At 39.4% G+C, this 25211-nt stretch overlaps 1 protein-coding gene across 3 annotated transcripts in view; it reads right to left on the bottom strand.

The window, feature by feature from the left end:
* The window catches only part of MAGI3 (membrane associated guanylate kinase, WW and PDZ domain containing 3), a 152513-nt gene that overhangs the window by 75470 nt on the left and 51832 nt on the right, over positions 1 to 25211 (bottom strand). For all 3 annotated transcript variants that reach the window (XM_063143362.1, XM_063143371.1, XM_063143380.1), the window contains exons 2-3: positions 9485 to 9601; positions 2711 to 2830 (exon numbers count right to left, since the gene is read on the bottom strand). In XM_063143362.1, the coding sequence (XP_062999432.1) occupies positions 2711 to 2830; positions 9485 to 9601 (237 nt within the window). The remainder of the gene's footprint in view (positions 1 to 2710; positions 2831 to 9484; positions 9602 to 25211) is intronic.

Genomic DNA, 25211 nt, shown 5'->3' with positions numbered 1-25211 from the left:
TATGACTTTAGTAAGGGCATTTTGCACAGCACAGAGGAGATTGCCAGGACTCCTGCTATGTTGAAATGGAACTTTATTTTGCAGTTACAAAATATTTTAGAACTCCATACCAAATGCTGTTATCAACTGTTCTTTTGCTGGTAGGGTAGAATAAGTGAAAACATAGGCAAACACTGTGCCATTAAGAATGTGTTGAAAAGCAGTTCAATTTATGAAACTTAAATAGCATTGCGACTAGAAATATTTATACAAGTTTTGGCCCTTAAAATTAAAGAATGTCTTAAAACAAGTGAGCATTTAACGCACTGGCCAGTTTTAAAACAATACATAAAATGGCTATATCTGTGTATATGAATACATATAACACCCATAAAGAGCAACAAAAAATTAAGTATACATGCAAGGGCTGCATGATCATATAATGATTAATAAACCTAGATATGAACAAGTTTTGTGCTCGCACATGGAGCTCCTTCCCTCTGCCCTTCTTGGCAGGCCACACGTAACCCTGGATATCTTCAATTAACCATAGTCTCCTGTTACATTCAAATTGGGAAAGAAAGGGAGGCTTTGACAGGTAACAAACGAAAAGGCCTTCTTGGTGGTAGCCCCCAATTATGGAATGCTCTCCTCACTGAGGTCCACATGGTACCAACACTGTCATCTTTTTGGTGCAAGATTAAGACTTACTCTACTCCCAGGCATTTGATGGTATATGATGGGTTTTTTAAAGTCAATTGTTTTATCAGGTCAAAGTATCTTATTGTAACAGTTTTTAGCTGTTTGTCTTTAAATTTTGTATGTTAAATTTTGAATATTATGTTTTTGTTATCTTGTATTATTTGGTTGTAATTTTTGTGAACTGCCCAGAGAGCTTTGATGTCAGAAAAATTCATAAATCAAGACCATTCAGCCCTGTAGAAACATTGCATAGAAGATTCGCATACAAAAACAAGCATGCAAACAATATGATTTAAGAAATTATGACCAGTCAAAGGGTCCACACCATAGGGTTCAATGTATGGAGGTTTGGGTGACAGACTGTTCCCGTTAAATAAATTAAGGTCAGGATAGTTTGGCAGACCCCAATGCTCATGGCAAGACATCAGGCGGATCATGGTGAACCATGTTTGATATGGCCACCAGAAAGTAACCAGGATGAGGTTCATGCCTTGGAAAGGACCCTGGTAAGTATGAACATGGTAGGAAACACATATGGGAGAGAACAGCTCAACCATGGGGACAAAAAAGCATCACCTAACAACCCTGCCCTGGCTCCCATTCTTCTACAGAAGTGGAGACAGTTATTGGTGAAGTGAAGGTATCAATCATTGGATGACCACAAAATTGGAAGAGAAGGTCATAACCCTTGAGCCCAGCTGTCACTGTCACCTGTACAGTGGAGTCCATGAATGTTGTGTGCACAGAGCTGGGGAGCGTTCACAAGACAGGTGGCAATGTTTAGGTGATACGTAGTGCACTTAACTCCTAGAGACAGACTTTCAATGGGACAGAAGGGAGAGATTTTTCATGTATCTCCCCTTCCAAAGTGGATCCAATGACTTGGACTTCAGGTGAGTGAAGAAGAAAAATATCCTGCAACATATCTAGGACTGGAGTAGGCAATGGCCATGGAAAGAGGGTCAGGCAGTCCAGCATATCAGCTGGTGCCAGGCATATATGAAGTGGTACTGAAGTGGCAGCCAATAGAATTGAAGGCAGAGTTGCCGATATCGAAGGTAACTAAGATAAAACCACTTTGTAATCTTGATTTCTTATTTCTTTTCTTTCTGCAGACAAAGGAAAAGCAAGGGCAAGGTTGAACCTGAGGCAGCTTCTATCAGTCCCGATGAAAAGGATGGATACAATTTAGGTACCATCACGGGTACTGAAGATAATGAAGCCAATCCTAGAGGAAAGGAGTCAATCATGGGTGCCAGATGAGAGCACAGCATGAAAGGGGTGGACTGAGATTATTGATCCTGAATTGCTGATTCTGCTGCTTTCAGAACCTGTTCCTAGAGCAAGGCGTTGAAATGGGAAGAACGGTCCTATCTAGCGCAGGGGTCCCCAACCCTTTTGGACTCGTGGACACATTTGGGAATTTGAGGATGTGTCTAGTCACATAATGGCTGCCATAGGGGCTTGGCTAGTCAAGATGTGGAGAGGGGAGAGAAATAGTAAGGCTAGAGACAGGCAGGAAGGGGAAAAACTTATTCTTTCAATGCATGAATAGGGATGGCGCATATGATGTTTTGTGAGTTTGGTGCGATTGAGTGACAAAAACGTGAACAGTGTAGGTGCACCAAAAGGGTGGGGGGCAATATTTCCCTCTCAGCAATGTGATCCTGTTGCTTTTAAGTCTTGAACTGACATTTCCACATATCCTCCTCCTATGCAACACTTCCCCAGGTACTCAGCAAGTCCAGAAAGGGAAGATATTGGCTCCCCCACCTTTTTGCTGCTCTTTTTGCCATTTCTGCCATGTTTTCTCCATGGAAGCTAGAAAATATAATGCACTTTAAATGATGAGATAATATACCTGTGCAATATGAAAAAACTGTAAATATTGCCAAGGAACATATAAACCAAGGACATGGCAGGGAAGAATTCATCTATGAACACAATATATTATATATTGTTATACCTGACAAAACACGAGACTTATCCAGCAAATTAAGTGGTGGATTAGTTTAAGTTATAAACATACCATCATATGTTCCACTTTCTAGCAAGGCTCCACTTTCTTCTAGTGCCTTAAATTGTTCAACAGGAATAAAATTATAGTCAACCCCAGGGACTTCCCCATCTCTCGGAGCTCTTGTAGTGCCTGAGAATAAGAAAAAGAAAAGGGTGGGGGCACTGCTGGTTTACAAAATACTCAGGATGTTACAGATCTTGACAGAGAAATGATCTAATGCTGCATGCAAGACTGCCACTTCAGCAAGATCATAACCAGAACATTCTCAATCACAAGCACTACAGTACATGAAACTAGGACAATAAATTATGTAGCAATAAGATACTTTAACAAAAGAGATCTCATAAATTTATGAAATGTATAGTTATGAAATGCATGCAAAAATGATTTAATTTTGATTCACAAGTAAGCATTAAGACACTGTTCTTGCTCTCTCCAGCCCTTTGCAAGTGTTTGCCTGCTCATGTGTAGGGCAAAAGTATGTAGGGGGTTGTTGGTGGACATATAAGCCCTCTCTCCAACATCCCCACACCCTTGGCAGTTAGACCTCCACGCATTGAGCATGAAGGTCTGTAAAGAGCTCTGTAAGCACATTCAGCTGAATGGGCTTAGAGGCTCTGTGATTGGAGACCCTGGTAAGACTGGGTTCGCAATCACGGAATTTCTGTAAACACATTCAGCTGAATGCAGTCACAGAGCCTTATACAGACCTTTGCACTCAAGGTCTAAATGGAAACCAGGTTTAAATGAAGGTCTAAACAGAAGCCAGGCACACAGGGATGCTTGAGGTTGTACTTATGTGCACGCTCACAGTTCCCTATACATTTTTGCTTGTGGAGACCACTTTTTGGCATCAAGGGTTTCATTTCTTCATGAACATGTGTCTGGGGGCCACATACCAGCAGCAGTGAGTGTGGCAAAAGCCAATAGTGAGCCAGGCCAACCCTTTTCTGTCTTTTTCATTCTCTCTCACCCCTCCATCCACCCTGTATTAATCCTCTCTCTCTCTCTCTCTCTCTCTCTCTCTTTCACACACACACACACACACACACACACACACACACACACACACACACACACTGTGGTTCTCCCCAGCCACCCACAGATTGTCTCACATGAAAACAAGGTTCAGTTTTAACAGCATTGGTTCTTCACAGAAGTAAGTTTCATTGAATTCAATTAGGTTATTTCAGATGACAGCAAAATAGGCACAGATTAAAGAGTATTATTTTTCAAGATAAAATGAATAGGTATTTAAAAGCAGTATTGTTTTCTTTAATTTTCCCTTGAACCCCCTTTATCCTTCACAGTCAACTATAGCCAATGAACCTACATTGCTTTTTAAAAACAAATAGCTTCTTTCAGAACAGCAGCTAGTTTGCCTGAACACAGTGTGCTCTGGCATCTGCACTCAGAGAGACAACTGCAGAACACGCCAGTTTCTAAGAGGGACCAGCAAAATTGGCAGCGGTGGTAACAGAAACTTGGTAGAGGGCATACAGGAGAGCATACCAGTTCCTTATTCACTCCAGGGGAAATTCAAGCAACAGCAGCTCCTCTATCAATGACCCAACTGCTCTCTTTATAAGGGTATTTTTCTGGCAGTAAGCAGTGGCAGTGGAGGGAACTTCAAGGAGGCGGATAAAGCACTCAAATGAACCACAGGAGAGACTCGAGGGCCACATGTGGTCTGTAGGCTGCCGGCTACATGTACTTTAGAATTTGAATGATCAAAGCCTCAAAGAAAATTACAACAAAACATATTTTGAAATAGAAGACAAACCCATAATCAAGGGTTGTGCTTCCAGCATCATTGGAAGTGTAAAAGCCAAGTACAAAAATAATAATGCTTTCACTTAGCTTCTGCATTCTATATTCTATATTCTGTATTTCTGTATTCCATATTCAGTATTTCTGAATTCTGCGTTCTATATTAAACAAGTGGTATCTTGCAACAACATGTTGCAGTTAGTCCTTGGCATGCGTGTGTTATCTGTTTTTGTGACTGAAGAGATGAAGAAACAATTTATATTGGAGAAAGCAGTCCCTCTAACTCGCATATTACTATACTTTTTAGTTTTTGAACATTTATTTATTTAGAATATTTATATACCGCTCCCCATTGAAAAATTTAAAACATTTAAAACTACATAGGCAACAGAACTCTGAGAACAAACTGGAATGCAATATGATGATGCATACACACATATATCTCTCTCAAGCTAATTCTGAGAGGAGTTGTTGTTGCTGTTGCTGTTGTTATTATTATATTTATTTGTATCCCGCCTTTTGCCCAATACTGGGCCTCAAGGCGGTCTTACAAAGTTTAAAACATACATTGTAAAACCTAGAAAAAGAAATGTAAAAATAAATAAATAAATAATACACGTTTTACTGTTTTACTCTGTACAGCACCATGTACATTGATGGTGCAATATAAATAATAATAATAATAATAATAATAATAATAATAATAATAATAATTAAAACACACAACAAAATTATACGTCATTAACATAGATGGAGGACCAAATTACTCTCCAAAGGCCTGTTGGAACAAACAAGTTTTAGTCTGCTTTCGAAAGCCCATCAAGGAGGGAGCCAGTCTAGCTTCCCCAGGAAGAGAGTTCCAAAGCACTGGAGCAGCCATCGAGAAGGCCCTCTACAATGTTCCCACCAAGCACGCCTGTGAAGATGGTGGGACTGAAAGAAGGGCTTCTCCAGAAGATCTTAAAGCATGGGCCAGCTCATAAGGGAGAATACGGTCTTTCAAATAACCTGGACCCGAGCCATGTAGGGCTTCATAGGTCATAACCAGCACTTTGAATTGTGCCCGGAAACAGACTGGAAGCCAGTGGAGCTGTTTTAACAGGGGAGTTGTATGCTCACTGTAATCAGCCCCGGTCAACATAGTTCAACATAGTATGCCTGGGAATCTGTTTGGGGGAAAGGGAGTGAGGCAGAGCACTGGACCCATACATTGCTTCAACCTGGGACCTAGCTTCAGCAGATGGGAGAAAGAAAGCAGATGCTTAGTTTCCTTGACTTAGCTAGTCCTCGGTCTAGGAGTTTATAGGGAATGCATCTCTTCCTTCTCTCAATACCAGCTCCTGGGTTGGTAGGAAAGAACGCATTGCTCTTAAATCTACATTTCACAATTTGCTTGGGTTTTCAGCACCTCATATTTTAATGTCATCGGCAACTTTATATACTCACTCCCAACCTCAGATTATTTGTGAATATTAAAATCACACCATTCTTAATATGGCTTCTTGGGGGTGCTGGTTGCTTTAATATTCAAATTTAATGGCTTACAAGTGGGACCAGCAACATAATTAAAAAGTAAAATATCTTATAAAATTTTATTTTATTAATGCATTTTAAAAATACACACCACCCACTCTTGTTATATTATTAGCTATTTTACTTGTTTGAGTTTGGTCTCTCCAAAATGGTACCTTATCTAGGGTGAAAAACTCAGTTCGAAAACTTTCCTCATTCCAGCATTTCACCTGTGTCTCTTCCAAACACTGCCAGATAGTCCTAACAACCTTTTAGTTGTCAAGGAGTGAATACCTCATACCCACCTGAATCTGTGTTATCCCAAAGGGGAGGGAGGAAACGTGCTTCCCTAGGCAAATCTTTTTACAGACATGACAAAGCCTCTTTCATTACTGCTGATCAATCTGATGCACATAACTTCACTACTATTGGGACCCACACCTCTAGCAAAGACACTATTCTGTTATACATTCAGAACATATCCCACAAATCTTGTCGTTTTGGTGAAACTGACTATCCTTTCATGTTTTGTCATGCTTTTCACCTGCATTTATTAAATGAAAAGTCTTTTGATCTCCTGAGATTTCAGCATTGAAGGAGGAGTATTTCAAGAACAAACTTAAACACAGCCTGGAGGTTTTTCCAACTCAATAACTAATTAGAACATTTGAATTTAATGTCAGGCTTCCCCAAAAAACCAGTCCAGTGGAATTATTTTTATTTTGAAATTGATATATATATGTTTCATTTTTATAAACTCAATATATAAACAAATATACTAAAAATATTAATTTTGACAATTTGTATATTTTCTGAGAATTATCAATTGTTTATGTTTTCTGATCTATAGGATGCTGCATAATGAATTCCAATTTCTTTCAATCTTTAAATTTAAAAACTTTAAAATAAAAGAGAATAGGTTTAAGATATATACCACATGTCTCAAATCTATAAAATCCCAGGCCTGTCCACTTGAACAACTATGTTATAAAGAAGAGGTGGCTGATACAAATATACTAAGCAACATAGAGGTTTGGGGGAAATACAGCATTTCAGTAATTAAAAGTGTGTTGAAAGATGGGGTAATGCAAACATATACAGAACTGTGTGAAACAGTAGGCAGGCAAAAAAAAAAAAAATCCTGATGTTTCAGTATTTTCAGGACAGATGTATTTTATTCAAATTACTTTTGAAATAAGTAACCCTGTAAGAAAGTGCACAAGATCTGAATTTGATCTCTGATATTCAAAGGGAATTTTAACCCAAATTTATCAAATGGTGTTGGAGCTTAAAAATGAACTGGAAAAATTCCCAAATTTTCCACCTCATATTATTGATTCATGTATGGAAGTATTTTCAAGATTATTGTTGTTGTATTTTTGTACAACTGCTGGAATCAATTTTCATGAATTATCTGGAAAAGCCATTGTTAAATTTTCCTTTCCTTGCCAATATCTGGTGCTTAAACAGGAGAATAACAATATATTTCTTCCTATTGCAACTTCCATCCAAACCAAAACAGCAGTCCAGTTCCCCTCAGCCTACGGGGAGCAGTGGGCATACAAACACATTTTTAAATCAATATGACAACATAGCTATAATCCATCCACAGCTTCTGTGGTCTGCCCCCCAAAGTATAAACAGCCTCCCAAAATGCACTCCTCCCCAAACTCTTTCCTCAACAGCAGCCTCACGAGTTCCTAAGCAGGTTCCATACATTACTGAATTCTTCCCACCTTGTTAGATAATTTGCATGGAAGTTAAACTCTCTGCTCATTAACATTGTTTTCTATTGTTGATTTTGGAAAATCATTGACCAACCACATCAAAACAAAGGGACCTTTTTAAAATTGTACCTGTCATGTACAGCAACAGCATATTTCTAGAGATCAGGAGAACCATCTCTTTTTTAAAAAGTACATGTGATTGCTTTTTTAACAGCATAACCTCCATCTCATAAATAGCCACACTCCCTGTCCCTCAAGTGGTTGGTCCTTAGAACGCCAAAGTAAAATGAAAACTAAACAGAAGTAACCAGTAGAAGCAAAGTCACAGTTGGATGCAACTAGCCAGCAGTAAGTACATTTTTGCTCCAGCACTGTAATTATTATTATTATTATTATTATTATTATTATTATTATTATTACATTTATATACCACCCCATAGCTGAAGCTCTCTGGCCGGTTTACAAAAGTTAAAAACAGTGAACATTAAAAAGATATATACAAAATTTAAAACCATAAAAAGCATAAAATACAAAAATTGGTGATAGTAAGTAAATTTTTCGTAGTCAGTTTGCACTTTTAACTGAAAATTGCATGCTTCAATTTTATCTCGATCAACCTACAGTGAAAGAATTTGGTAGACAGACTCTCTTTCTACATTCTCGCTGCCATGTTCAATGAGACTGTATTTAATGTTAAGTTCACATGCTGAATTCTTTGTTCGTTCCTGCAGCAACCGTTTTTGCCTAGACAGAAAGATCAGCTACTACTGACCTCACACACAAATCACAGCTGATGAGGAGGGCAGGCTGATTTCTTTGTCAAAATATCCAAAATATTATATTAAGGCAGAGTTATTTTGTGAATGGGCACCATCTCCCCATGACAGCCATTTTGTGATGGTGACCGTTTCTCAAAACTCCTAGTGTGCCCAGCAGCCAAAACAGGCTTGAGACCTCTGAATTAGATACTAAGAATAACTAGTCTTGTCTTGTAAAACAAGGCTAAGCAACCTGGGACTCTCCCAAAACTGTTTACCACTAATCATGCTGATTGGTGCTGATGAAAGTTGCAGTCCAACAAGCATCCTTCCCACTCACCCCAGCTTTCTACTAAAATGTTAATTTTAAAATTCTGTTTTCCCCTCATTATGCTCATTTGTTTTTTGCTCTTTCTCCTCTCCTTCATGACCCCTATTGCTATTGTGAGCCCTTTAAGAGACATGGACCTAATATTAGGTTTTTATATTGGTATGGGTGTAATCCATACACATCCTGATGCTAGAAGGCCATGGCAAAGTACATGCTTTGCATGCATAAGGTCCCAGGTTCAATCCCTTGGCATCTCTAGGCAGGTCTGAGAAAATTCCTCTCTAAAACTCTGGAGAGCTGCTCCCAGTCAGTGGAGACAATGCTGAACTAGATGGACCAATGGTCTGACTTGAAATAAGGCAGCTTCTTATATAGTCTGAAGCCAGGACATGCCTGAAACAAAATGTGCAAAACCCAGACAACTAAATACCAGCAGCCAGCAGAAAAGCCAAGCCACACATCTAGCAGAACACAGGGGTCTGGAGTTCACCTTTACACACTTCAGCTAGCCACAAATAGTGGGGGGAGGGGGGAGAGAAGAGATTTCCAGTGACAGACAGGATGTCATTTAAGCTTACAGGATGCAAGCAGGATTTACTACCATATAATATGTATTACTTATGATGTTAACTTCAAATATCTGTTATTTAACCAAAAGAGTTATGTCAGCAAGTTAAACACTTACATGGGATAGTTCTCAAGTAGAGATTATCTCTGATCACCTGTTGTAGTTTATGGTCAATAGAACCTTTCTGGAACTGCAAGCTTAGGTAGTGACGCAAATCTTTGTTGATGACTTTGCCTGTAAAACAGAATAGAACAGTGTAATCTGTCAAGTTATAATCCACCATGTTCTTCAGCACCTTTATTCCTACCATATCTGTAGTGTAAAATTACTGCAAAATTATAAATGATGTAGATAGATAATTATGCAGATTTTCCACCTGAGACTTATCTGCCTAATTAGTTCACTTCTCTTTGACTTTGTTGTTCACCACATACCAGCCACCAATTTTTCATTCTTCTCTTCCACCATCACTTCAGATAGTGTATCGGAAAGGGATAGATTGCTGGCAACTGGCACCAGTCTACTTTTAACTTAACATAATTGTTTCTGAATACAGTTTGATTTTTATAGGACAACACTGGCAGAACAGTAGATAACCTCAGCTTGTAAGTATTATTTGTAACAAGGCAATCTAACAATATGATGTGCTAATGTTAGAAAAGCTCCAGTATGCATATGCTATAAATTCATTTTCAGTATTGCTTATGCAAAAGGCCTACTTGCTTCAAGCTCAAGTACATTTAAAGGTTGTTTAAGGATTCAAAGAATAAGAGTTGAAAGAGATCTTAGAGGTCATCTAGTACTACAGTCTTCTGCTCAATAGAGGGTTTGCAATACAGGATGTAACTAGAGCATCTCTGACAAATGGCCTTCCAGCATCTACTTAAATACCTCCAGCAAAGGAAAGTCCACCATATCCCAAGGCAGTCTCTTCCACTGTTGAATAACATTTACCATGAGAAAGTTTCTCCTAGTGTTTAACAAAAATGTACAATTTCTACCCATACAATTTCTACTACCTCCAGGGTCAACAAAGAACAAGTCTGCTCCTTCTTCTGCAGGACAGCTATCTTTCAGAACTAACTTCTGCAATCTACTCTTCTTCAAGGAATTGCTGAAGGGAAAACTGACTGATGCATATATACTAGTGCCTCTCATTGGATTTACAAGTGGGACCTGCAAAAAAAACCACCTTGCAATGTGGTGTGCTCCTGTTCACCATCCTAATCAGTTATGCCCTCCTCGGCAATACTCCATTCCATTCCCTCTCTCACTGGTTTCCCATTTCCTTTCCCAGTCCATTGGTATTCTGTGACTACTGAGCGTGTTCAGTCCTGTGGTTCCCTCAGGATTTTTTCCTCATTTTTTTGGTACTTTTGCAAACTTTGGGGTTCCCCCAAGCTTGCAAGCACCCCCTTCCTATGTATGGGCGGCACCAATTTGCCTACATAATCAAGGGCACTGTCAGCCTGAAAATAGGAAATAGAATGATTTGATTGCTGCAAATGCAGTACAATAGTGAATTAACACACCATGCCAAAAAGTGTCTGCAAAATCTGAACATGCCCAACCTAGAGTAGTATCCTGTATTGATTTTCAGTCTCTATTGAAAGTAATGGTCACTGCAGAGGCCACCAGTGAGGGAGGAAGCAGCAGCCAGGCACCTCTCCACCATGCCTGGGTCCAGCTCCAGCTGAGAGCCCCCTCCCTCCTGCTACCAACTGTCTCTGCAGAGGCCACCAGTGAGGGAGGAAGCAGCAGCCAGGCACCTCTCCACCGTGCCTGGGTCCAGCTCCAGCTGAGAGACCCCTCCCTCCTGCCACCAACTGTCTCTGCAGAGGCCACCAGTGAGGGAGGAAGCAGCAGCCAGGCACCTCTCCACCGTGCCTGGGTCCAGCTCCAGCTGAGAGCCCCCTCCCTCCTACCACCAACTGTCACTGCAGAGGCCACCAGTGAGGGAGGAAGCAGCAGCCAGGCACCTCTCCACCGTGCCTGGGTCCAGCTCCAGCTGAGAGCCCCCTCCCTCCTGCTGTCAACTGTAACTGCTGAACTTTGCAACTAAGATTGTAGTGCCTGAATTTGCTTTCCTTTCCCCCCCCCTCCTCCTCCTCCCTCCCAATCCCCTTTCCTTTTGTGTCATGTCTTTTAGATTGTAAGCCTGTGGGCAGGGACTGTCCAGAAATACTTCTGTAAGCCGCTGTGAGAGCCTTTTTTGGCTGAATGGTGGCATTATTATTATTATTTATTTCTATAGCACCATCAAAAAAATTTAAAAAATGAGTTCACAAAAGTTAAAAACATTAAATATGAATCAAAGTATAAAACAAAACACTATATAAGTACAATATAAAAGCACAACCAGGGTAAAACCGAGGAGCAATGCAGAGATTTTGCTATGACTGTTTGAGTTGGGGAATAAACTGGGGATTGGCAATGTGGTGCCCACAGGGTGCACTGGTGTGCACCAAGACACCCCAATGAAGCAATACTGCTCCACCGACTGTAATAGAGTTGAGGGGGAAAGGTGCCTCGCATAATAACAGCTTGGGGGGGAGCCCATCTCCCACCAAGGACCTTTGGGGCAACAGGTTCTTTTAGGTAGATGGGCTTCCCCCTCCCTCCTGCTGTTTTTGGGTGGGGGATCAAATTCATTTAAATAGAAGTTCGGCAAAAGTCCCGTGTCAAATCTGGTGGGGGTGGGGGGGACAAGAAAAGTGGGAATCCATAGAAAGGGCCAGGAAAATTGAGAATAAAGGGAATAAGGGGCAAGAAGAGCGGGAATCTAAGGCTTGGGGTGGCCCCAAGATTTTACCAAGTTCAGCAATTTGTAGTGGTGCCTCATACACTTTTCTAAAATGTCAAATGCCCCCACAGGCCGAAAAAGGTTGCACACCCCTGACCTAAGGAGATAGATAAAATCTGATACCATTGTTATTTCTCTCAAAGAACATAAGAAATACAATACTCCCAGATCAATGTCATTTATCAATGCATTCTATTTCAGGGCGACCAGTTGCAAGTGCTACAGAGGAAGCTGTAAGAAGCCCAGCAGCAGACTATTATGTCTTACCCTTGTGCTACACATAAATTATGCATTGATCCTCTCACTCATTTAGCTGTTTGATGTCCTGTAGCAGAACATAAGAAGGCTACTGTTGTTATATATTTTTGTTCTTCACTCACCTTGCCCTATTTCCAGTTTCACTCCAATAAGATTAACATTTTATTAATAAAATGCATATCCCACTTTTATCTGCAATATAACTTACAAGATAGCATAAAAGTTTAAAATACACTAAAAGAGCAGATAATCAAAGAATCAACAAGAAACAAATCTTTAAAAGCCTTAACGAAAAATGCCTGATGAAATAACACTTAAAACGGGGGAACCAAAGGGGGTATGGAGGTTGTCCCATAGTCTTGGTGCAATCAAAAAGGTCCTTTCTTTTTCCCCATCAACCTGCCATCTGTAATTTGTGGGCTTCAAATAGGTTCAAATAGAAGCAGGCAGCTCCTGATGATGCCTGGTCCTAGACTGTTTAGGGATTTAAAGACTTCACTCTGGAAACAAATTTGTAATCACTAAAACTGGCACCGAACTGACAAAGTATGATTTGTTTTGCTGGCTCTAGACAACAGCCTGGCTGTTGCATTCTGGATCAACTGATGTTTCCAGATTATCTTCAAGGACAGCCCCACATAGAACGCATTACAGTAATTTAACCTGAAGGTGACCAGAGCATAACTGTAACTGAGTCTGCCTTTTCCAGAAACGCTGCAGTAGTTGTACCAGACAGAATTTGTAGAATGCCACTGCTACCATATATTGATAAATATATAAACAAGAGACAGATCCAGGAGTCCCCCCAATTTGTTTTGGGGGACTGGAACCCCACACTGAACAGGCTGGATTTATCTTCCAGGATAATCAGAATCCCCAAATGTACTTCTGTTTAACCTAGATTGATTCAGTTTGTTCACCCTCATTATTTCCAAAATACCCTCCAAATACTAGCTTAAAACTTCCATTGCCTCCCCAGGATAAGATGATAGTAACAACGGATTGGTTCAGTGCAAACAAAACGTTAGTCAATGGTGGACTATTTAATCAACCATTGCTTAAATAATCCATGTCGTCTGTTGGGCAAAAACCACACTATGGTTGATTATTTTGAAAAAATAACCAACAGAGATAACCAATGGTTTGCAGAGTTGTGTTTCTGCACAACTGTTGCTTATCATGTCATGTGGTGGGCTCTGTTGATTATTTCCCCTGCCAACAGGGTCATGGGGCAAGAGCGGCAGAACCCCATACCGCTCTAGCCCAGCGGGGCTCTGTCGACAAAGGAAATAAACCCAGGCTGGCAAGCGCTTGGGGAGTCACCAATCATGCTGTCCCTTGGGGGGGGCAGAGTGATCCTCAGCTCCCCACACACTTCCCAGCATGGGTACATGCCATCCCTGGGTAGGGTGCCAACGATCACAGGGCCCCATGTGTTACCACGGATGTGCATGTCCCTTACTCCCACCCCATGATCCATCTGGAGATTGGCTTTAGGAGATAGAAGGAGCCTCTTCCATGCCCAAGAGCCAATCCCCAAATAGATCGTGGGGGATGTCTCCTGTGGCTGGACGGGAGACATTTTTCTACATCCAACCATGGGATAAATCTATCGGGCGGCGGGGGGGAGGAGAGAGAGAATCTGTGCTGCTGCTGTGACGAGGACAGATTCTTGCACGTCCCCTACCCATTCACCAGAACAGAAGGGGGTTGAAATCAAAATTAGCATTTTAGATAAACAAAATGTAGACAATGTGGAATTCTACTGAACATACTATTGTAGGCCAACAATTAATACTGACCTGGCCACTAATGGCAAGGATTGCAAATGGAGTAGCTACTAAAACTGAAATTAGATGTAAGGGCAATTGGCCAGCTGTTTCACATATATATTGTCTCAAATAAAATGGTAACATAACTGTCTCTTTGAACTTAGCAGTGAGAAGGAAAATGCAACAGTGTAATTTTACAGGACAATTGCTTGTCTGCCCCTATTATACAGAGAGATAATCTGTTTAGCTGTATTTAAGATGTACATGAAAACAGATACACCTATTTATTATGGAATACCTAAATATTAGTGATATAACAACCAACCAGTATGGAGGGGCTCATAAAGTCAAGCCAACCCTCAGCACACACAAATCCAACAAATGGGGACCTAGCTCATAATGGGCTTCTGGGCTGCCAACTAGGGTGGATTTGATTTAATCAGACTTAAATCATGATTTAAATCATCATGATTTAAATCACTACTCAGAAAGACTTGATATGTGACTCCCCTCCCCCCGGAAAAGTGCACTCTTCCTCGCTATATTTTACACAACTCAGAGTTACCAAAGTCTCATTCTTGCTGGTATAATCTTAATATTTACAACCAGATGAAGGTTTCATTTTTAGAATAGCATCTTTTCAGATTAGTTTTACAGTTATATTAAAAAAAATACTGATTTAGTTATACTATTAGAAACACATCATAGATAGATAATTATGAAATTAGTGCAAGGTGAACTATCTCCAGTTTAATAGGTTAATCATTCATATTTGGACAACTTTTCTGCTGTATTTTATTGGAAGGAGAAAAATAATCTTACAGAAACCTCTGGAAGAGCATAACATTATGAATGGATTAATGGAATTCATTTACCAAAAAATTTAAACAGCCTCATGCTACATAATTAATAACTAATCCTTATTTCATGATGAATAACCTTTGGACTACAATGTATCTTAAATAGAAAACTATCTTTAGCTAGATTTTTCCTCAAAAAGCATTTTATTAAAAAAAAAAACCCGATTTAAATTTTAAAAATCTGATTATTTTTTTAAATTAAAACATTGCTTTTTATCCACCAATGTTTATAAACATTGCTGCCAACCCTCCCTGCCAGTCCCCTCTCTTTCTCAAGCAAGCTTAACAAGCAGGAGAGGGGAAATGGCTGTGGAGAAAACTGGTTGGCCATCGTGGAGGAATTGCTTACAGTCTGGACACACCCATTGCTACTTGCTTAACAGGTAGTTGGAAGTTCTAAAAGTAACCCTGGAAACAAGCAGAAATGCTCATTTTGGTATTAGGGATAGGTCATTGGAGCAAACTTCTGCAAGCTCCACTGAACACTGTTTGAGAATTAAGCATTTTGCTCATTTCAGATTGCTCTTAGAACCTGCTAACTCCCTGTTGCACTAGCCGTAAGTCCCACTGGGATGCTGGCACTATGTACTTTCCATAGTCTCTCAGACAACTTGTGGTCTAAAAAAAAAGTTTTCTCATGGAAGTTCAGCAAAACCAGCCTAATTATTATGTAAACTTGCCACTATTAATGTTGTTTCGGGAATAAGCACTGAAACAATTTAAATTTTGCAAAGTTACTTCCCACAGAGGGGAAACCTAGGCATGCATCAGCTGGCCCATGATTTGTATAGCCCTACTCTGCTGTACACTTTCTAGAGACACTGGCTTTTGCTACTGTTGGCACTAAATGCTGGATTAGATGGATCCTTGAACTGAAGTACCTGTGCTACTTTTATGTTATCCTCTAGCACTACTGAACCATCAAAGTGTCAAAGTGAATGGTGGCTTATTGCTTGTGTCAGTGAGAACATACCACTCTGTCTGATATGTGGGAAGGAGGAAATGTTTGTACATTTACCAGCCTAAAATCATAAAATCCTACCACACTTCTGCAAAGATCCATTGAATTTATTGTTCTTGCCTTGTCTGTCATGCGCCTATTCACACCAACTCACTTTCCCTGATTCCTCCCAAGCTTTGGTCTTTTAAGTTCAGTTCAAGTGGTTAACAAGATAGCAATAATTTCAAAATACCATTAAAAATAAAACAAGCTTCAATTATAAACAATTGTACAATAGAAGCAGCAAAAGACAATAGTAAAAACAACTAACATTGCACATGTACATGTAAAAATGCTGCCCTCCCAACACAAACAATAATTAAAATATCAACCAAAAGCATGAGCGATCAGAAAGAGTCTGGTCCTCAAAAGGTAACAATGAAGGCACCAGGTGGATCTCCCTTGGAAGAGAGTTCTATAGCTGGGGAATAGGCACTCCTAGTCATCACTCACCTGGAGAAGTGGACCTCTGTAGGTGAAAGCATCCAAAGGAGGGTCTCAGCAGGCTTTCTTAAATCCAGCGAGGAAAGGTTGCATTCAAATTTCCCCTCTATATTACATTCTATGCTCAGATCAAGGAGCACGTATACATTTCATTTGTGGCTATATATTACTTTTAAAATGCATTTAGGTTACACAGAACAATTATTTTCAAAAACATTTCTTGCAAGGATATGTCAAAGTAGTATATCATAGAGGCAGATAACTGCTTAATCTCATAAGGATCATTGGAATGAAATTACATCCATCTTCTGTTAAGTAATACCATAAGCAAATGCTCTGCATAATATGCTCCCTCTAAAGTAGCTTGTCATCTCTGAAATATGCCTTAAAACCAAAGAACATTTAACTAAGGGTGAGTTTTTACAGGTATGGACTTTGGCTTGTTTTCATAATTGTATTCCATATGAATTTTTATCTTGTTTATAGAACTGCAGCTAAAGTTCTTTTTTCTTGGAAGATCCTCAAACTTGACTGCTTTTTCTATGCTTCACTTCTCTCCCCAACTACTTTCCCCCAAGAATGACTTGTGTTCTCAGCACAGAACTGGATTTGGTTTTCATAGGTAATGACAGAAAAAGCAGCTGTTTTGGAAGTTATTTCTTCTATAGATGGTTAATGCTTGCATTTTGTCACTATTTGCACTACAGTGGCATCTAGTGGCATCATTGACTTTACACATTAGTAGAATATGAACTGAACTGTGTATCCAAGTGAGGGGTGGCAGCAATGATGTACGACATCATGGACTCACTGGCTAGCCTTGGATACAAATGCTTAGAAATATAGTTCACAAACATTTGTTCTCAAAACCATATAACTTGCTACAGTTCCAAACAAATTTTATTTAACCCAGTTCAGTAAAGTGGCATATTAATTTTGAATTAAAAATGCCTGCGGCATGACTCTTCAGTTCCATAGCTTTTATTAAGTGAAGCATACAACCAAGAGGACTCTATCTGAATGTTATGATGAAATGCAACGAAGAACTGGGCAGGTTGTATTCTACTTATTTTAATTCAGTAGCAAAATAATAGGAATTCTTAGTGTAGTGCCTTGAAAATTACTCCGGCCTATCATCCAAAGGACCTGTTCTGCCTTCATTCTCTTGTTAAACTCTCTACTTACACCTAAAGTCCCCCTGCATTAGCTTCTACTTGTTCTTGTTCATAGCTCTACATCACTACTCGACTAGCTGCCTTCTTAGATCCAGAAAATTCTTTCTGTAAAAAGAAACTCAGGAAAGGGATACTGTGAAACCTGGCAATTAGGCAGTTCAATGGTAAAAATCTATTATGTGTACCAAACTTGAACGGTATCTAACAAACTTTAATATTTTTGTTATTCAAACCAAGATTTATTTATTACAAGCATCTGTGTAGTCTGAATGACTAAAGCATCTAAATCCCGCCATTTCTGTACATGTGCAATGTTGGTTGGTTTAACTCTTTACATTCTGAGGGAAATATAAACATCCCATTTGCAATACTCATACCCATGGAATGATGTCACTTAACCTTTTAGTTACTGTTTCAAAACCAATCAGTGTAAAAGTTTGGATTTGAAAAGTGAAGAAACAGCAATGGAGCTTGGTATCCACCCTTGTTCAATGTTTCTTTTTTCACTTGTGACTTCATTTCTTTTCATTATCCAGCTTGTCAACCAAGGGCATTTCTCTCTAGTATTGGACAGAAGTGTTTTGTTTCTTTGATAAGAAAATGCTTACTTTAGACCTGGGTGCTTGTGGGTGGCATTGTGAAAGGGAATAAAAGGAGGAGGAGGTCAAGAGGGGCATGGTACAGACTGGGATGACTGAGAAGCAAGGAGGAGATCTGCATTTCACCATATGGAAGTTCCTATTCTGCAACTTCCAATCATTCCACAGCAGCTCACATTGACTCTATACCGACTGCAGAGTAAACAGTGAGGTACATGAGAAAAGCCAGTCAGAGTGAGAACATAACATAGTGATTCATGATGTCATGATGCAGAGCATGGCACCATATTACAATTTCCAAGATGCACAACAATTGGTATATACACGAGATCTCAGAATGGAGAATCATCATCACAAGATTGGACAGAGGAGTTCATAACTTGACGAGCAAGTTGGATAAGTTCACTAATCACTACTTCTAGGCTGCCTTGAAAATAAGGACTTCAGTGGTTGCCAGGTAAGCATAAAGTGTTATTCCCCTGAGCTGACAAAATGGTTTGCCAGAGGCTAAAGTGAACTAGACTTGGGTCTAAGGGAAAAACAGGTTTTGTTGCTGGCCATATGCAACTTTCTAAAGCATATGTAAGAACCTGGATCTCTCACTCAATCACTCTCTATGCGACTTGCAGAGTCCCTAAAGCCCCACTATTCCTGCGGCTCATCTGATCAGCCCTCACCTGGGCTGTGGAAAATAGACAGTGATCTTGATCAAGATTGGGGAGGGGGTTTAAAGCTTCTTCCTCTCTCAGTAATTCTGATCAAGACAGGAAAACAAAATAGGGAAATCCAGATTGCAGAAAAGGGGACACTGTCACCTCCCCTCCCCTCCCCTCCCCAACAAGACTGAAAGAAGCAAAAAATAAATTAGCTTGTCTGTACCCACCACCAATCCCATCCACTTCTGCCCTCTTGAAAAGTGCTGCAGTGGTCAATGTCACCCTCTACCTCTAAGAAAGTTGCCCACCCGTTATAAAGGTTAGTGCCTTAGAAACTCTGTCAAATCAAACACTGCTTAGCATATTTTGTAATCTGTCCAGCTCTTATTTCTACAAAGAGGTAGATGGACTTAATCACGGAAGAGCTGGTTTCCCCCTCCCCCTTTCCTAAATGTCTTTCAACATAGTGGTAGCAAAACTTTACAAAAACTTCAGTTGTAATACATGGTGTTGGGTGCCTAATGGCAGTTCTAATTGTAATTTCTTTCATCTCCTCTACTGCTGCCCTAGGCGCACACAGCTTGTGTCCATAAATATTTTATTGTGATGGAAATGTGTTAAAATTAGTTCTTTGCCTAAGACACCCTAGTGAAAAGAAAGATCCCCACTCCAACCCTTAAAAAGCTGTTTACATTTCAAGATAGCGTATGTTTGAGAAGGCTGGTTCTCAAAAAAAAAAAAAAAAAAAAGGGAAAAAAAGCTGCTTATATTTTAACAGTTATTAGTTTTATTTTTGTTGTTTATTCGTTCAGTTGCTTCCAACTCTTCGTGACTTCATGGACCAGCCCACGCCAGAGCTTTCTGTCGGCCGTCGCCACCCCTAGCTCCCCCAAGGTCAAGTCTGTCACCTCCAGAATATCATCCATCCATCTTACCCTTGGTCGGCCCCTCTTCCTTTTGCCTTCCACTTTCCCTAGCATTAGCATCTTCTCCAGGGTATCCTGTCTTCTCATTATGTGGCCAAAATACTTCAGTTTTGCCTTTAGTATCATTCCCTCAAGTGAGCAGTCTGGCTTTATTTCCTGGAGTATGGACTGGTTTGATCTTCTTTGACATTATCTTATTTTATTTTGCATTTTATTAATTCATTGATTTTGAAACACCCGCACAAGGCCTTGGTTGATGAGTGGCATAACATGTTAAAATTTATAACATCTTATACAATTTATTGAGAGCCAGTGTGGTTTAGTGGATATTGTCTGGTTTTGTCTGTACCTTATGCTTTTTATGGTTTTAAATTTTGTATTTTTCTTTTTAATGTTCACTGTTTTAAACTTTTGTAAACCGCCCAGAGAGCTTCCGCTATGGTGCGGATATGTAATAATAATAATGGCTAAAGTGTGGGACTGGGAGTTAGGAGATCCGGGTTCTAGTCCTCACTCGGCCATGGAAACCTACTGGGCGACTTTGGGCCAGTCACATACTCTCAGCCCAACGCACCTCACAGCGTGGTCAAGGAGGTTGTTGTGAGGATAAAATGGAGCAGAGGAGGAGGATTATGTACGCCACCTTGGGTTCCTTGGACGAAAAAAGGTGGGATATAAATTCAATAAATAAATAAATAAATTCTTTAAAGGCTTTCATGCTGTGAATCCTTTTCCTTTTGAAAGCCTGTTACATTTAATGTTGATATTCTGTAAAAAAAATAGTCAAAAAGTAAAGTGGACAGGAAGACAAGAAGGAGTGGAAGAGGTGCAAAATAGAAGTATGTAATCAAAAATTTGGGTTAAGAAATTTATTTTATTACTGTAAAATGAGTTTGCCTGAATACGATCTGAAACTTACAGCACAATCCCATGCATGTTCAGAAGTTAATCCCATTGAGTTCAATAGACCAGAGCATTTTCCAGAAATTACTCCTGGATCTGTTTGAAGTTATTTCCAAACCAGCTGCATTTTTTAGTAGAAATGTTACACATATACACATACAAATGTTACACATCAAGGCTTTAATTGGCAAAGCTTTCTTCCTATACAATCTGCATATTCTCAAGGTTGTTGACACACTGACCAACATTAATGACAGTATTCAAAGTTTATCTGGATTTACATTCCTAATATGAAAGAAATATATTTGAACATCTCATAGTTTGATCTCAATGCAATTACCAACAAGGATATATTTCCATCAATTTTAAAACCTCTAAAATGTTAATTGTATTAAATAATACAGTCACTGACCGTAAGACCTGTAGGAATTTTGAGGTGGACAAGTTTTCTCTTCAAATGCTGTTAGGAAGGGTAAAATCTGGCAACCCGGGCATAAATTTTGTAGGACGCAATTTTGTTTGGGGCATTTATGCGCAGTAGCTAATACTGAATTTCGTAATATTCTGTTCTTGTCAGTATACCGATACTAAATACGACATGTTTTTTTGATTCCTTATGCAATTTCCTATTAGATAAGTCTATTTTTACTCCTCTAGGACATTTGAATGTGAATATTTTGACTATTTTGACTCTATTTTGCTAGAATTAAAACCATTTTTTTAAATTTTATCTAGTTATTTCCTGACAAAAGATATTTATATTTTGATGTACAAATATAACAGCATTTGAAGAGAAAACAAGTCCACCTAAAAATTCCTACGGGTCTTATAGTCACCGTCTGTATAAATTTTAATGTACAAAATACTTAACTCATGTGAATTTTGTTTCAGACTGACTAAATGAAATGGGGGATAACAAGCAAATTGTTGGCCTACCTCTGTGCCGAGCAAGTGGAACTTCAACAGATGCGGACATTTCAAAATGTATTATATGCCAAAAACACAATGAGGGGAAGACAACAGCTATAACAGAAGGAAGACAAAAAATCTTGGCTGAAGCTGGAATACGACAAGATGATGTTTTTAAACGCATCAGTGTCATTGGACGTGATTGTGAGTTCGTGTACCATTGTTCAACTGAGTGTTATAAATCCTATATACTAAAGAAAACATTACTGAAGAAAAAGAGAGAAAATGAAGCCAAACAACACGAACAATCAAATGTAGACGAAGTGGAAGATTCAGCACTAAAGCCATGCATATTGAGGTGATGTTGTTTCTCACAACCAGCCATCGCCTAAGGTGGATCCTACAAATCTTCCGTGTATTATTTGTGGAAAACAGAAACACAGGAACAACGAAGAAAAAAATAGAATAAGTGGAATCAATCGTGCTCAAACGTTTCTTGCAGCCACTCTGTTCTTCAAGGACGATGTATACATCAGAACTTGTGATCTTGAAGATCATTCTTCGGTGTTTGGAGCAGATTTATACTACCACAAGCTTTGTCATGAAGTGTATCTCCAAAGATACCAAAAAAAAAAAAAAAGTGAGCTGAAGAATGAACAACAAACGCAAACCAAAGGCCACAGAACAGAGGATATAGAACCACTTCTTCAAAACATTCTGGATCATGGCTATGGTCTAACACTTAGTGAGATTCGTGATTGTGAACAAACAAGCTGGAGAAGATTCACTTACAAATAAAGAAGTAAAATTGTACATGATAAAAATATTTGGAATTAACATTCAGTTTTGTAAACCACTACCAAAAAACCCAGTCTCAACTTGTTTTTTCATCAAAGCTCACTGTTGATCAAGTAGCAGACAAACTACGTTCTGTAGACTCTATTAGGGAGGCTGGCAAACTCATTAGACAATCGCTCCTGGAAACAGATTTCAGCCTTGACAATGAGTTTGGGGATGCAAACCAGCTAGAAAAATCATGGCAAAAAACACCAATCCCACACCCACTAATTGATTTCTTATCTCATATATTTAATGTGGATAAACTGACCATCCTTTCCCACGTAAATGATGATGACAACAGTCAACCATGTACAACTTCATCTGAAGTAGAAGAAGATGAAAAAGAAGAAACAGACAATGATGAAATTGGAGAGATCACTGGACAAACAGAAAATGCTGTAATATGCAGAATGAAAGCCCTTTTTCAGATATTGTTCTACAGTGTTCATAAGAGAAGAAAGAAGACTCCTCTGCATCTGATGACTGGCCATTCAATTCACGAACAGTCTAAGAGCAAGCAGCTTATCACTTTATTCAACAAAGCTGGACTGTCAGTCAGCTATAATAATATTATGGAATCTTGTCGCAACCTTGCACAGTACACAATAAAGTCATGTTCGGTGAACCCTGCACTTCCAAGGGTACCTGCACACAGTGAAGGATGTCCTTCCAATTTTCCAGATTTTTGATAGAATCAGCTATTTGAGATGGATTTCACTGTTCTTTGAGCAAATTCTTAATCTTGAGACTCATTATCCTGATGTATATGACCAGTTCAAAAAAGGTCATTTTGTTGTTCGAAGAACAAATGGCAAGTTTAATGCAGTGGGAATCGATAAGGCTCTCGAACAAACAATAAACTGCTCTCAGAAGTCAGCCGGAGGGATCATCGGCCAAACAAAAAGAAAAGAATACATTGCTGAATGGGAGCTTGCTTATCATGAAATCCTCCTCATAAGAAAAACATTTCAAGGGCTGATGAACATTAAACCATTTGACTATGAGCTGATAATGCATCATGAATTAACAGGAAGCCTCAGAAGTAGAATGGAAACCAACATCCAACAGATGCTCCAGTATGTTGAAAGCAGAGAAAACCCATACCTTGAAAAAGGTGAAGTCAAGCTTCACAACATTCTAACCAATGAATTTGTTCCAGCATTGAATGCCCAGAAGATGCTCCAATTTCTGACGACTGCACAAGAAGTTTTCTTCTTGTTTCGAGAGGAAAGGTTTATAACCCGCTCAAAACCACTATCGGCAGTTATTCACCAGCAAAAACTCTTCACTTTTCTAAGTCCAACACAACACATGAAGACAAAAAAAAAAACCTGTGAAAAATGTCATCAAAGATCAATTGATGGTTCAGAGAAAAGTTGATATTGCCAAAGAGAGAGGAATGACAATGGCAGAAATTCTGACCTACGATTTGTCACCTTCTTCATTATTAAATGAGAATTGTGCTACTACCAAGTCCATGAAGTCTCAACTCACGTCTGAGTTGGCAAAAAAAGTAGAAACCCCAGATCTCAGAAATTTCCAAAAAGAACATACCCTGAAAACCTGTGTGGGTGTTGATGTCATGAATCAGTTGTGAAAGTTGCCAGTTAAGGGAAGTGACACATTTGAAGACCTATTTACAATCCTTGACAGTAATGTGAATGCCGTCTGTATAATCAGTCGTGTTGACTACGTTTTTGACAGCTACCTTCAAACATCAATAAAAAATGCTGAGAGATAAAGAAGATCTTCTGTGCAACCACTACCATTGACTTCCATTGCTACCAATACAAAACTTCCTGTGCAGATGGAAAGATTTTGGGCGTCAGTTGACAACAAAAGTTTTATTCAAGATGCCCTGAGCAAGTTTCTGAAGACGGTATCTGCTAATCAACAATGGGAAACTATCCATAGCAGTCTGTTGCTTGAAAGTGGGCCTACTCCTGCGTTAGCAATAAAAGGTGAAAGCTTCACAGAAATCAAGGATACTCTTCAAGAAACTATTGAGGAGACCGACTTATGTATTATTCCTCACGTTTTCCATGCCGTTAAACAAGGCTTGCAACGTATTGTTGTGTTGTCAAATGACACAGATGTTTTTTTGTTACTCATTCATTTCTACAAGTTTCTTAATGATAATGGGCTCTGAACTGTGGATAAGAAATGCATCAACAGATATCATACCAATTCATACTCTTGTGGACAAGATAGGTACTACTACAAACATCCTTCTTGCTACCCATTTTCTGACAGGGTCTGATGTGACCAGTAAGATAGGCACCAAAGTTCATCGCTCAAAGCAGAACCAGAAAAATATCTGCACAAATTTGGTTGACGTTTTCCACCAAGCAATGAATCCTTTCAGCTAGCCGAGGAATACTTGGTGAAGGTTCTAAAACCACGTTCAGTGTGCAAGACATTTGATGCACTTCGATTGAAAATAATGACCCAAGCTAATATTCCAAACATACAAGGCTTACCTTGCACAAGCTCTTCATTGCAAGGTCACCTGAAAAGATCATTTTACATGGTATACTCACACGCTACAGTGCTGACAATGGACAAACCATTAGCCCCAACGGATTTCGGATGGACAATATGTGCTGATGACTCAACACTCACGCCAGACCCTTGCATTATTGAGCTACCTGAAGATGGGATTATTACCTGTAGTTGCAAAAGCTGTCTTGACAAACGAT

This window comes from Elgaria multicarinata, chromosome 1 (assembly GCF_023053635.1).
Source record: "Elgaria multicarinata webbii isolate HBS135686 ecotype San Diego chromosome 1, rElgMul1.1.pri, whole genome shotgun sequence".
Lineage (NCBI taxonomy): Eukaryota > Metazoa > Chordata > Lepidosauria > Squamata > Anguidae > Elgaria > Elgaria multicarinata.
The sequence above is the reverse complement of the archived record's forward strand: the minus strand, read 5'-3'. Positions and strand labels throughout refer to the sequence as shown.